Source organism: Eubalaena glacialis, chromosome 11 (assembly GCF_028564815.1).
Source record: "Eubalaena glacialis isolate mEubGla1 chromosome 11, mEubGla1.1.hap2.+ XY, whole genome shotgun sequence".
Lineage (NCBI taxonomy): Eukaryota > Metazoa > Chordata > Mammalia > Artiodactyla > Balaenidae > Eubalaena > Eubalaena glacialis.
This window is the reverse complement of record NC_083726.1, coordinates 96,231,597-96,246,226: the sequence shown is the minus strand read 5'-3', so window position 1 is coordinate 96,246,226 and position 14,630 is coordinate 96,231,597. Positions and strand designations below refer to the sequence as shown.

The 14,630-nt window shown below is 38.1% G+C and overlaps 1 protein-coding gene across 5 annotated transcripts in view; it reads right to left on the bottom strand.

The window, feature by feature from the left end:
- The window catches only part of BCAT1 (branched chain amino acid transaminase 1), a 105,650-nt gene that overhangs the window by 38,297 nt on the left and 52,723 nt on the right, over positions 1-14,630 (bottom strand). For all 5 annotated transcript variants that reach the window (XM_061206358.1, XM_061206357.1, XM_061206360.1 and 2 more), the window contains 2 exons: positions 7,397-7,507; positions 5,122-5,241 (listed from right to left, as the gene is read on the bottom strand). In XM_061206358.1, coding sequence (XP_061062341.1) covers positions 5,122-5,241; positions 7,397-7,507 — 231 coding nt within the window. The remainder of the gene's footprint in view (positions 1-5,121; positions 5,242-7,396; positions 7,508-14,630) is intronic.

Sequence of the window (14,630 nt, the reverse complement as noted above, 5' to 3'; positions counted from 1 at the left end):
TGATTATAGGTAAAATTATATATGTAATATAAAGATTTTACAAGGTGATAAAAGGAAAAGAAAGACATGTCTATGATATTTACATGTCCTTAAGCTCCCTGTGGAGTGAACCAAAAATCAGAGTGGACCATTTGGCAGCAGGATTTTAAAATTTGAGCTCTCTTGGGCTTCCCTGGTGGCGCAGTGGTTGAGAGTCTGCCTGCCAATGCGGGGGACACGGGTTCAAGCCCTGGTCTGGGAGGATCCCACATGCCGTGGAGCGACTGGGCCCGTGAGCCACAACTGCTGAGCCTGCGCGTTTAGAGCCTGTGCTCCGCAGCGAGAGAGGCCACGGTAGTGAGAGGCCCGCGCACCGCGATGAAGAGTGGCCCCCGCTTGCCACAGCTGGAGAAGGCCCTCGTACAGAAACAAAGACCCAACACAGCCAAATAAATAAATAAATAAATAAATAAATAAAATAAAATAAAATAAATAAATAAAATAAAATTCGAGCTCTCATGAAAACATCATACTGAAAGTTTTACAATGAAGTTGTGGATGGGGAAACTTTATGTGAAATGATTTTAAATGTTATTCTGCATTGTCCAAATTGTATTCTGTGCACTGGAGGTGGTATTAACCTGAAGCAGACAGTTTCTCTAGTTGAGCTCAACTCCAGAAATATATTTGGGGCACTCCAAAGTAGAAGGATGTGTTAGATCCAAGGTCAGTCTTGTCTTGGAGTGCAGCTGAAAAAGTCAAATCCGCTGGTAGCTTGCAGATATGTGTGTGGTAGACAGCCTGGCACCTGGTCAGAGGGGCTGGGCAGGCTGACCCCTGCAGCCCAGAGGGTTGTCCCTACCATCAGACTTGACCCTCCTTACGACACTTATTCTCAGCCCTGATATTATTTAGCACCACCTCCCCAGTGGAGAGAGTAGATGAGGGGATGCTGAGATAAATTGGAAAAGTGGGAGGCTTGGAGCAACAATTAGAGGGAATCTCGGTTTGTGGTTGTGCATATTTTGCTATGGACCATGGTCAAAGCACCTGTGTACACTTATCAGCATTGTTGAGGAAATAAAAGCCCATCTGCCCACGTGTAGCTATACCTTCCAGGAGTTACCAAACAGGGTGAAGTTGGATAAAACAGATGTTAAAACGAGCACAAGCCAGCTTCTTTAGATGGAGCTTTCTCAGGTATTCAGTATTGAACCTGATAAGCATATAAGTTTAGCTTCTTAGCTGGTAAAGTGAAAATTTAGAAACTGTTTATGTAAATGTTTTTTATTTAAACATTATGATTTCAGATTTTATCTAATTTCCAATTAACAATCAGCAGCAGTTTGAAACACTACAGCTTTTAGCTCCTCTTTAAGTCTTTAACTCCCTGTAAATAAATATTTCAGAAGATATTCATTAAAATGATGCTGAAATTCTTTTTTAATTTGAGAAATTGTTTGGGATCACGAATGATTTTATCCTCTAATTTAAATGTTTTACAAGAGGTTTATGTAATCCTGTTTAGTATTTTGCTTAATAATGTAAACTTTATAGACTTTTTTTTTTTTTTTTCAAATTTCTACCTGGTATCTTTTTATTGGCAATCTCTATTCACTGGCTATCTAATTAGCTATTAATACATGTTCCAATAAATAGTCTTCTGTTTATTACAATCCTAAATCTAAAAGGATTTTAGTAATGGATCCAATTATTATCAGAGAAGGCTGGAAGACATGAAGAACTGCACAAAAACATTGGTACATAGGTATTACCTATGTAAAATAATAAAAATAATGAAGAATCCACTGATTATAAAACATGTAGAGAGGCAGAGCACCTTTGCAAATGTAATGAAATTCATAAGTTGGTGTCAGAGCTACTCTCAAATTTTATGTCAGCTACAAAATCTAACTGAGCGTGAGAAGCAGTAATTAACATCAGACTGTCATATCACAGCTCATGAAAATGAAAACAACACCCTGCCCACAGGATGAAGGGCAGCTCTCAAAGGTAAAAATATTTCCACCTTGGTGCAAGTTTGCAATCCCTGGAGTAAATAAAGCATTAAAGACTGCTAGACATATTAATTCTTTCACAAGACTTGGGATGGTGATTCTCTTGTAAGTAGTTTAAAAATCTCTGGAGAGTTTGTTTAAATGCAGTGTCTGATCCTGGCTCCATGGATTTAGATTATTTGGGACGAAGCTGGAGCCCAGTACAAATATGTCTATTGAAGAATACTGAATATTCTCTATACACAAGTGAGTGCCATACCAGGGACTAGAGACCGGGCACATGTGAGCAAGTAGGTGGTCACATCACTTAAAAAATTTCCCCAACATATATTCGTTCATTCAAAGAAATCAAAATACCTCTTGGATAAAAGCCCCACTTAATCAGTTAACATAACGATGAAAATACCATGAAAGAAAAACATGGACGTCGGACTTCCCTGGTGGCGCAGTGGTTAAGAATCTGCCTGCCAATTCAGGGGACACAGGTTCGAGCCCTGGTCCGGGAAGATCTCACATGCCGCGGAGCAACTAAGCCTGTGCGCCACAACTACTGAGTCTGTGCTCTAGAGCCTGTGAGCCACAACTACTGAGCCTGCCCACTACAACTACTGAAGCCTGTGCGCCTAGAGCCCATGTTCCGCAACAAGAGAAGCCACAATGAGAAGGCGCACACTGCAACGAAGAGTAGCCCCCACTCGCCTGAACTAGAAAAAGCCTGCGCGCAGCAACGAAGACCCAACGCAGCCCAAAATAAATAAATAAATTAATTAATTTTTTTAAAAAAAGTGGATGTTAGCTAGCAGCACACAAGACCAAAGCATCAGATAACTGATACAGAGGTGAGCCTGCAATTCTTCTATGAAGGCAGAGACATGACAGAGCCATCAGAAAACCGAGTAACATAAAAATGCAAGAAAAAGTTAAGTCATCCCTGATGAAAGAATCCCAGTGACCTAGAACCCACTGGCTCCAATCCTCCAGCCAGTAGCTCACATATCAAATGTAGCCACCATGAAAAGGCAACAAGTGATAATTACCAGACTGGACTGTATAAACATTCATGTGGTGCACAAATGTTTAAATCCATATACTTCACTGAATGCTATTTGCATCATGCTCATTTCTGAATTACAGGTTATTGTTTTTTCTGCCTATACCATGAATTAGAAGATTCTAGTTGATTTAAACATACCAACCAAATATAAATAATGTTAACTCATCAAATGGTATCAGTTATTGCTTTCAATTCTTGGAAAGCAGATTTTTAAAAATTCTTGATTCTTAGGTCCAAAGCATGATCAAACATGTAAGTTGACAGAGTACAGTGGGAGAGGACTGCTTGGCAGGATTTTTATCACTGAGGTTCTTAAATTTGGGCAGGCATCAGAATCACCACCCAGATCTACTCGACCAGAATTTCTGGGGATTGGGATAAATATGTGTATTTTAAACAACACCTGGGTGATTCATATGCAAAAATTTGAGGACTACCAATAGACAGGATTATTGGGACAACCACCCAGACTATAAAATCAGATTTAAAAGCTTATCTAACTCTAGATTATAGAATTCCAGGACTCTAAAGAATTGACTAAATCACAGAACTAGGTATGTTAGAAAACTACAGACCAATACCTTTCATGAGCGTTGACACAAAAATTCGTAGCAAAATATTTGCAAAATGAATACAGCAAGATATAATGTGAATTATTCACCATGAGCAAGTATGATTTAGCCGATGAATACAAGGTTGTTTTAACATCTAAAAATGAGTTAATATAATACATTATAATAGAATAAAGGACAAAACCACATAATCATGTCAAGACATTTAGAAAAAGCATACAACAAAATCCAACCTCCATTCATGATAAAAACTCTCAACAAACTAGGAATAGAAGAATCAGATCTCAGAGTGGGAAAGCACCTCAGGATACCTAGAAGGTAGTGCTTTGAGATTAGAAACGTTTCAACAAAATTAAAAAATTACTTCTTCCTAGTCTAAAGTTAAATAATAATATTTAAAAACTCAGTAATATTAAAATGTCAGAAACTTAAGAAGAAGATGACTTTTTAAATTGTCCCAATTCTTTAAAGCTTATTAGGGAGACTGCAATTCATGAAATTCATTATGCAGGCTCTTAATAGTATTTCAAAAGGCATCAAAAGGATACCAAAGGACCACTTAGGTACTTATCCTCTGGCCTTACTGCTTGCATTCATACGACCTAGTGGAAAATCTGGTAACCATACAATTACCTCATAGAGAGAAGAATGGTTAGACTATAGCAAAAGCTGTCTCCTTGTCCCTATCCTTGAAGATCTCCATATGCCACACACCCCCTCACCCCCCAACCCACATTCAACTTCCCCCATCAGTTATCTCTCATATCACCCATTCTCCATAAGGCCACCCCTACCCAGTAGAGGAAGGAGATAGGGACAGGGTCTTTATATTTTATATCACATATTCACCCGCACAGATGGCCTTGGCCACTCCAGGCATGTCCTTCCTTTGCAAGGGCACCAACCAATAGACTGTGACCTACTGGGAGATCTCACAGCCATGTTGTTTAAACCTGTTCCCCTAGCTCTCAAGTGCCTCCCCTAATATCCACTGTGAACTTTATTTCCAACACTTTCTATGGGGGAAGAGGGCCCTCCACTCCCTCTCCTTACCAAGTAATCCCAAGACATGAGGAAAATGAAGATAAAAAAGTAGCAGCTCTCTCTCCTCCAAATTTCAAAACCATTACCACTCTTACCTTGGAGGAGCACTTACCTGGCATTACAGTGGTAAGCTGAGGAGATCATGGTTAGTCTTGATTAGGGAAGGCAAGCAGCCTCGCTCATTTCTTTACTTATTTATGTTGGTGTCTGTGGCTGTGTTTGTACCACAGTGGCAGAGCTGATTAGTGACAGAAGCCATATGGCTCACAAAGCTTAAAATACTGACTATCTGGCCCTTTAAAGAAAATGTTTACAGTCTTAATAATCAAGGGAAAGGAGAATTAATGATGCTACTGGGGGGGGGGGCTATTTCAAACTACATACTAGAAGTTTCAAGCATAAACAATGATAACTCCCCCACCAAAGTACCCCAAAACAGGAAGTCAGTCTGCACCTCAGTTCCAATGAATGTAGGACGAATATACAGACTTGCAGATGTTGAGTAGGGGACCCATTCTTGATCCAATTTCACAAGCTGCTGAATACACTCTAAAAGCTCTTCCTTGTCAAATGCCTGAAGGAATGAAAAACATAATGAATAATGCAATGTTCTTCCATTGTAGCAGTAAGAAATGATCCTCATGAAAGCTTTGACTATTAAAAAAGTAATAATAGGGAATTCCCTGGTGGTCCAGTGGTTAGGACTCGGTGTTTTCACTGCAGTGGCCCGTGTTCAATGCTGGTCGGGGAACTAAGATCCCACAAGGCCGCATAGTGCGGCCAAAAAAAAACTTTTTTAAATTAAAAAATAATAATAAAAAGTAAATAAGTATTTTAAAGTAATAATAATAAACCCAAACAAGAATTTTTTTCTGTGACTTTTTCCCCCCAAATTGTGACGGAATGAGAGATTATCCACATGAGGAAGATAAAAAAGTGGTTCCCTACCTCTTACCATATCCAAATACCAACTGTAGTTGGATTATACACTTAAATATGAGAAAAAACATTAAGACTTTTATTAAAAAAAACATACAAAACATCTCTGTCACCTTAAAGTAGAATTCTTAAATAAAAGACACAAAGCATAAATCATAAAGGAAAAAAATGGACAAAATTTGACTATTTAAAACTTAAGAACTTCTGTTCTTCAAACGACATAAGTGACACACTGGGTGAAGTTATTTGTAACATAACCAACAAAGGATCGTAACATGAAAATGTTAAGATAACCTGAAAATCAGTAAGAAAGAGACAGATGATCCAACAGGAAAATGGGCAAAAGCAAAGAGTAGTTTACTTCTAAGGTGAAAAAGGTTTTTATATACTAGATGGGTGACAGTTTGTAAAATAAGTAGTTTCTATTCACTTGGCAGGGCAAAGAAACACTTTCAGAGATGCTATGGGTTATCCAAGGTAGAAATGAGTCAGAAACACACATGAATAGAGCTCATGACATCAGGATTTGGCTATTTAAATACTAACTTACAACAGCAATCACAGTGTGGTAATGTTATAGAAATCAGGATTGCCAATCATATAGGACACACCATCTCCCTGTATCAAGCACGGAGTCTCTGATACTGCTGTCTAGATGTAAGATTTAGTGGAAAGAACTTCACTAGGGATTTAAAAACTTACATCCCTAGTGAAGCTCTTGCCCTGTCCCATTATTCTGTGTCATCTTAGGCAAGTCATTGAACCTCTGTGGGCTTGAGTTTTCTTCTCTGTACAAAGGTGCTGCTAAAATTTACAATACATACGTTCTTGATGATACCTTACTGTTATGATTAAAATGGCAAGGAATGTAAAACCACATAACACAGTTTGTGGCAGTTGATGTCCAATAAATGTTACTTCCCTTTCCTTCTGTCCTCATTTTAAAGGATTTCCCAATGATTTGTCTGTAATGGGTAAAGAGTGGAACTAGGACAGAGTCCAAAGAAATTACCTGAATTTCCCTTCTGCTACTATATTATGGCCTATGAAGAAGGTCGGTGAAGCATGTGTTATAAAAGGAAGGAGAAGGAAGAGCCTGGCTAAAAAGGAGTTATCACCTGGGCTTCTTCAATGCACAGCTGAAGGTTAGGGACAAACAAAATATGTCAAAGGGGGAAAAAACTTCTTTCAGTTCAGAAAGACAGTCTGGTCAAGTCTCAGGGAATGAAAGTAATCTAAGTCACCTCCTACCTAGACATGAACCTTAGGGTCTAAATCCAACCCACCTTAGAATGAATTCTGCTCCATAAAAAACAATGTGATAGCCAGGACCCAGTGGCCATGAGAAACCATTTTATATATCCTTTTTTTAAAAATAAAACTTGGGGTAAAATATCAAAACAACTACTTACATCACTGCATACGTGCTAGTGTCTTAAGCAGTTAGGCAAAACATCCCACATATATCTGTGCAGTACACCATATTTTCATATCATAATTTCATATGGTCTTTAAATTTTATTATTTCAGTTTGAGGCATATTTTTCTTCCTTATCCCATTATCTCCCCCACACACATTAAATGCCCACAGACACTCATAAAGAAACAGATTGTGGAGTTGCCAAATGGTTATTTCCTTGTATTTTTAACTCACTGATTAAAAAACGGATCAGAAAGAAATTCAGTGCTCATATGGTTTATACCAAACACTCATCTAAGTATTCAGAAATGGTTTGTTTGGTGGAATTCAGTGACCCATTACAACAAGAGAAACTCCTAAATATACATACCGGCAAAGTCGCCCTCATAGCAGACCGGTACATTCTATCCATGTTGAGGTTTGGCCGAAACAGACGAATTTTATTATCTACTCCCCGAAATGCCTTCAATCCTTCAAATAACTGAAGATAAAAGAGAAATAAATGTTACAGGGTAACTAAATGAAAACAATCCCTGTGTTCAAAAGACTGACTTTTCTATGGGCCCTCATCTCCTTTACCATGTAAAGCTACTGACACAGACCCTCAATCTAGAAAAGCCAGACAGATTTGTTATAGTCACTGGGATAATAAGAAGTCCCTTTATTACCAAGATCTGGTGGGAATTCAGAGCTACCCTTTGCTTAACAGGAGCCAGATGGTTAAATAACACATCAGTGGGGGCTGGAAGAAAACATCTCCACACAACATGGACTGACTGACTGCCTAGAAAATAGAAATGGAATCAAAGGCCCCGCAGTACCCTGCCCCCAATCCACCCCCAAACACCCGTGTATCTTTTCATTTTATCTGGCTCGTATGAACTCTGGAGAGTGGATAATCTAGATGTGACCAGAGCTGGTTCAGTCTCCCAAATCACAGAAACCAAGCAGCTCAAGACTATACTATGTTAGGGCCATGCCACCTTCTCAGGGAGCCGCCGCAGACAAACATGGGCAGGGATGTGAAAAGACTTTGAATTTAGTGCATATTGACAAATACAGAGAAGAGAGGAAAATCAATCATTTTAAAGGGAATTTTTTTTTTTCTGTGATAACCTATATAAGAAAAGAATTTAAAACAGGATGAATGTATGTATATGTGTAACTGAATCACTTTGTTGTACATCTGAAACTAACACAACACTGTAAATCAACTACACTCCAAGAAAATTAAAATTAAAAAAAAAAAAGGGAAATTTTTACCACAGGGTCTCTAAGGAATTGATAGAACAAATAGGCTAAAACATGGTAAAGATATGGACAATTTGAACAAGAACAACAAACTAACCTAACGGACACACAGAGCCCTGCGCACACCACCTGTAGAAGGCACGTTCTTTTCACATGTTTTCTGACCTTAAGATAAGCTAGGTATCAAAACCAAAAATATAACCACAAGATATCCACATTTTGGAGAAGAAGAAACCCATTACTTAATATTAAGTGTGAGTCAAAGAAGAAAAATGATGGAAATTAGAAAATATGTTGAACTGAATGAGAATGAAAAGGAGGGCCTTTAGATGCTTACAGCCTTAAAGCTTACATGAGAAAAGAAATATAAATCCTGGAGCACAATTAAAAAGCAAAAAATGAGATGTTTTGTTGAAGTGCAAATATATGGGTAATTTTTTAAATGTAATAGGACTAAAGCTTTAGTTAAAAGATATGGTTGTCAGATTAACTCAGCTGATAACATCTGAAACACAAAAAAGCACAGAGAGCAATATATCATACAAATAGTTTTTAAAATAAAGCTGGTGAGGCTATATTGCTAAATATAAAACAAAATAGACTTTCAGACAAGAAACTTTACTGGAGATAAAGAAGGTAACTTCGTAGAGTTCAATTTACTTCCTGGTTTAAAAATTATACACATTTGATATAGGTTCAAATTGATGCAAAGATTGTATGATAATCTCACTTGAAAAATACAGATGCAAAATACACAAAGGATAACACAGACTAACTAAGCTGGATTTATCCCAGTAATAGAAGTTGGGTTTAACATTAGAAAATACAGTAATGAGATTCATTATATTAAGAGTTTATGTGGAAAAAACTATATGATCATCTCATTGTAATAAATGCATCTGATAAAGTTGAACATTCGTTTATGATTTTTAAAAAAGTTTCCTGGATAACTAAGAAAAAAAGGAATCTTCCTTATGTGAGAAATAAACTTGTAGCAAACGTTATACTTAAAATGGTAAAATTTTTTAAAATTGAACTATAGTTGATTTACAATGTTGTATTAGTTTCAGGTGTACAGCAAAGTGATTCAGTCATACATATATATATATATATATATATATATATACACACACACACATTATATATTCTTTCTCAGATTCTTTTCCATTATAGATTATTACAAGATATTGAATATAGTTCCCTGTGCTATATAGTAGGTCCTTGTTGTTTATCTATTAAAATGGTAAAATTTAAAGCTTTCCTTTCAGATTGAGAACATCACACATTGCCTGTTGCAACTACTTTAATTTAATATTGTACTACCAATATAATAATAATAAAATAAAAAGCATAAAGTTAGGAGAAGAAAAAATAAAACTGTCATAGATCATGCAACACAGATAAGATTAAACGTAGAAAATCCACAAAAACTGATATAATCTTTTGAAATTATCTGCGTAGGCAAGGTAACCAGATACAAAATTATACTCCCATGTAACAGCAGCAGTTAGAAAATAAAAACACTATTTACGGTAGAATTAAAAGGAATACTTAAGTGGGGAAAATCTAACATAAGTGAAAGACCCATAAGGAAACTATAAAACTTGACCAAGTCATTAAAGACATAACTAAATGTAGAAAGCAATCCGCCACTCATAGATTGAAAGATTCAATATTATAAAGACTCTCTCCAAATTGATTTATATATTTAATGCAATCCAAATGAAAATCATGTCAGGGCATTTATTTTTCTTGTAACAAACTGAATGACAAAAGTTGACTGACATGATAAACTGAATCTAAAAGTAATATGGAAAAGCAAATGACCAAGAAATATCCAAGGCACTCTTGAAGAAATAGAAGGATTTGTCCTAGCAGACATCCAGACCCATTATAATGATTTGGAGATAAAGACAGTGTGGCATTTGTCCAGATAGATAAGCAAAATGATGAAACAGAATAGAGATCCAGATAGACAAGACAATGGAATGCAAATGGAGATCGAGAAGCAGACCCATGCATATATGTTAAGATGTGACATAATGTATCAGGAGGAAAAGAACAGTCTTTTTAATGGTGCTGGGACAATTGGGTATCTGTAGGGGAAAAAAAAAATTGGACCCCTACTTCATATAAAAATCAGCTTCTGAAATTAAAGCCCTAACTGTGAAGGACAAAATCAATAATATAGGAAGATGTCTTCATAATCTAGGAATAGAAAAAGAGTCTTTAAGCAAGACACAAAAGATTGATAAATTCAACTTTTTAAAATTTAAATGTATTTCTTGTCATCAAAAAATTCTGGAGAGAATAAAAAGAGTGTTGAAAAAGATACTTAAAACACATATAACTGACAAAGGACCCATATCTAAAATATATAAAGTACTTCTACAGATCAAAAAGAAAGGGAACACAATAGTGAGCAAAAGATGGAAACAAGCAGGGACTTCAAATAAAGAGATATCCATTGAAATAAACATCACAATAATATGCCATTGCATTAAACTGGCTAAAAATTTAAAATCAGGTGATACTACGAGTTGGCAAGGTTGATGAGTCATGGTTGAATGTGGCTGCTAAATCATGGCTGGTGGGTATAAAAACTGGTAAAATCACTATGGAAAATAGTTTCCCTTTTTTTGTAAAAATGAAGTTAATATCCAATACCAGCAGCATATTCCTAGACCCTTAAGCAGCATTTCTCAAATTTTTTGGTGTCAGGATGCCTTTACACTCTTAAAAATTATAAAGGTCCCAAAGAGCTTTTATTTATAAGGTAATTCTATCAATATTTACCATTATCATTAGTGAGAAATTTTAAATTTATTTATTTATTAGCAATAAACTCTGACATGTTAAAATATTTTCATTAAAATTATCTATATTTTCCAAGAAAATTAATGTTAAGTGTGGCATTGTTGTAAATTATTGCAAATCTTTAATATTTGGCTTAACAAAAGACAACTGGATTCTCATATTTGCTTTTGCATTCAATCTCTTGCAATGTTGTTTTGGTTGAAGTACACAAAGAAAACCCAGTCTCATATAGATATGTGGTTGAGAAAGGAAGTATTTTTGATAACCTTTTCAGATAATTGTGGATATTCTTCTCTGATACTCCGCCAAAACTTGACAAGTGGCGGTCCCTTAAAGGTTAGTTACACTGTGGAATCTGAAACCCCATCAATGAGGTTTTCATACTCTGTTAATTTCTTAAAATTCAATGGTCAGTCAGAGTTCAACTGAGAAGAAAGAGAACCAGTAGAAATACGTAAAACAGGGACTTCCCTGGTGGCGCAGTGGTTAAGAATCCGCCTGCCAATGCAGGGGACACGGGTTTGATCCCTGGTCTGGGAAGATCCCACATGCCGCGGAGCAACTAAGCCCGTGCACCACAACTACTGAGCCTGCGCTCTAGAGCCCACGAGCCACAACTACTGAGCCCGTGTGTCACAACGACTGAAGCCTGTGCACCCAGAGCCCATGCTCCGCAATGAGAAGCCCGCGCACCGCAACAAAGAGTAGCCCCGCTCGCCACAACTAGAGAAAGCCCACGCGCAGCAACGAAGACCCAACGCAGCCAAAAATAAGTAAATAAATTTATTTTTAAAAAAAGAAAAAAGAAAAGAAATACATATAACATTTACAGATTTATTAGAAGAAATTGCCCAACGCATTTGTGGAGACTGGCTAAGCAAAGTCCAAAATCTGTAGGACAGGCTGTGAGAAGGAGAAGATCACAAGCAAGCTGGACCCAGGAGGTGTGGGCTGCAGCCCATCTGCAAGTGAGTCAGGAAGGAGGGACAGCGGAAGAGAGTGAGTGCATGTGTAGGCCTAGCTGCTGCATGGAAGTCCTGAGGTCAGGCTCACCCAGAATAATCTCCCTTTTGATCAACTTCAAAGCAACCAGTTAGGGACTTTAACCCCATCTGCAGAATTCCTTCAAACAGCACCTAAATTAGTGTGTGACTCAATAACTAGAAGAAGGCGTGTGTACGCAACAAAACCGCCACTGCCTTCCTATCTCCCCCAGTGCTCACCAGAGAATGTCCTTGTAGTCCATCCCCAGCAGGAGATGAAAAATGTTATTCTGGGGACTGTGGTTCAGAATAAGCAAATTAACACATCAAAAAGTCACCATAATCGATCTTGTACTCTGAATAAATCTTTACTTTTTTTTTTCATTTTAAAATATGCTTCAGTTTTGTTTTTGTTTTTTGAATCTTTTAATTTTTTGGCCGCGCTGTGAGGCATGCGGATCTCAGTTCTCCGACCAGGGATCGAATCGAACCTACACCCCCTGCAGTGGAAGCACGGAGTCTTAACCACTGGACCGTCAGGGAAGCCCCGCACTTTGAATAAATCTTTACTCGTACATAAATTTGTAATATCATGTAACACTCATTTGGAAAAATGGGTTCCCTGAGTTACACAGATCTTCCAAAGGGTAACTCCTTTTAATATCACCACCAATACCATAAAAAATAAAACCTCTTTTATAGCAGAAAGGGTCAAGCTCACAGTGGTGGAAACAAGTTTTCCAAAATTCCAATTTTTCACTTGAGAGCTAGAATTTTATCGCAGGCAACAGAGTCCACTGTTTTGCTTGAAGTGACAGACTCATTTCATTCATTTTCAAAAAAACATCTGCCGGCTTCCCTGGTGGTGCAGTGGTTAAGAATCCGCCTGCCAATGCAGGGGACACGGGTTCGATCCCTGCTCCAGGAAGATCCCACATGCCGCGGAGCAACTAAGCCCGTGTGCCACAACTACTGAGCCTGCGCTCTAGAGCCCGCGAGCCATAACTACTGAAGCCCACGTGCCACAACTACTGAAGCCCGCACGCCTAGAGCCAGTGCTCTGCAACAAGAGAAGCCACTGCAATGAGAAGCCCGGGCACCGCAACGAAGAGTAGCCCCCACTCACTGCAAAATAGACAAAAAAGCCCGAGTGCAGCAGCGAAGACCCAACACAGCCAATAAATAAATAAATAAATAAAAAGAGAAAACAAGCTCTATAAAAAAAAAAAAAATCTGCCACACACCTGAGTTTGAGTTAACTTTTCTTTGTTCTTTCAAATAAAAATGGTGCTAGATGGAAAAAGCAACCAGTTCAGCTCACAACACAAAAACAATCATACAATTCACCTCCCTTGAGACAACCTTAGCACTTCAGTATGACATTAGAGCTTTATGCGAAATTGCTGTTTTCTCACACAGAATATTAAAATGTTTACTCGAGTCAAGATTTAATAAAATTAACTGCTATTATGCTTCATCAAGAACATTCCTAGGTAAAACTGACATTCTTTTTATACTGTAATCCATGCCAGTAAACAATATAATGACTAACAGAGGTTGGGTGGCAGAGTGTTACCTAGTACAAATGTCAACACAAGAAAAATAATACCTTGGTATTATTGTGAAGAGTTTTAACCTTGGCGATCTCTTGAAAGGGGAGCCCAGGGGTCTGTGGACCACACTTTGAGAACTGCTGACTTAAAGAAACATGTATACAAGCACACCAGCATACTACGTACAAGAATGTTCACAGAAAGAAATCACACAAGTGCACGTCAACAACAGACTGAATATATTCACATAATGGAATACAATTGCTACAAGGAGCATATGATGTGGTACCTATCACTCTTTGACCCAGATAACCTGGGCCTCTGCCCTGAGCCTCACGCTTTAGAGGGCCTCTCACCCCTGTCTTTCTCCAGCTGTGACCCCCTTGGAACAAGCAGTTGGCTGAATCCTTTTTCTAGACAGACTCCAAGTACTCAGTTCCCTATAATTCCCTACCCAAATGGCCCTGATCCTATTTTCAGGGCCTCAATGCGCCTCCTTGGTTTCATCCTCTTAAGAACAGACAGGACTACTAGGATGTCCACATCTAAGTCTAAGGGATGGCCAAGGGTCATCTGTTTGCAGGTGGTGTGGGCATCTACGTGTGTGTGCGAGGCCCCCTGTGGTACAGGATGGAGCCAGGATAGAAAGAGATACAGGGTGGACTTTGGGGTGCCTCTGCTTGTACATTTGTCCCAGGACCCACAGATATTAGGGTTGGTCCTGGATGCTTAGAGCTCACATAACATTGAGTTCAAATAGGCTCACGGGCGCACGCACACGCGCACACACACACACACACACACACACACACACAATAATTCCACTTATGCAAAGTTCAGAAAGAAGCAAAACTGTAGTGTTAGAGATACATACAATCCAAAAAGAAAAGCAAAGAAAAGTTACCACAAAAGTAAGAATAACGAGTGCCAGAAGATACAGGGTTTATGATGTGGAAGGGACACGAGAAGGCTTCTGGGACGCTCCAAGGGTCTAGGTCTA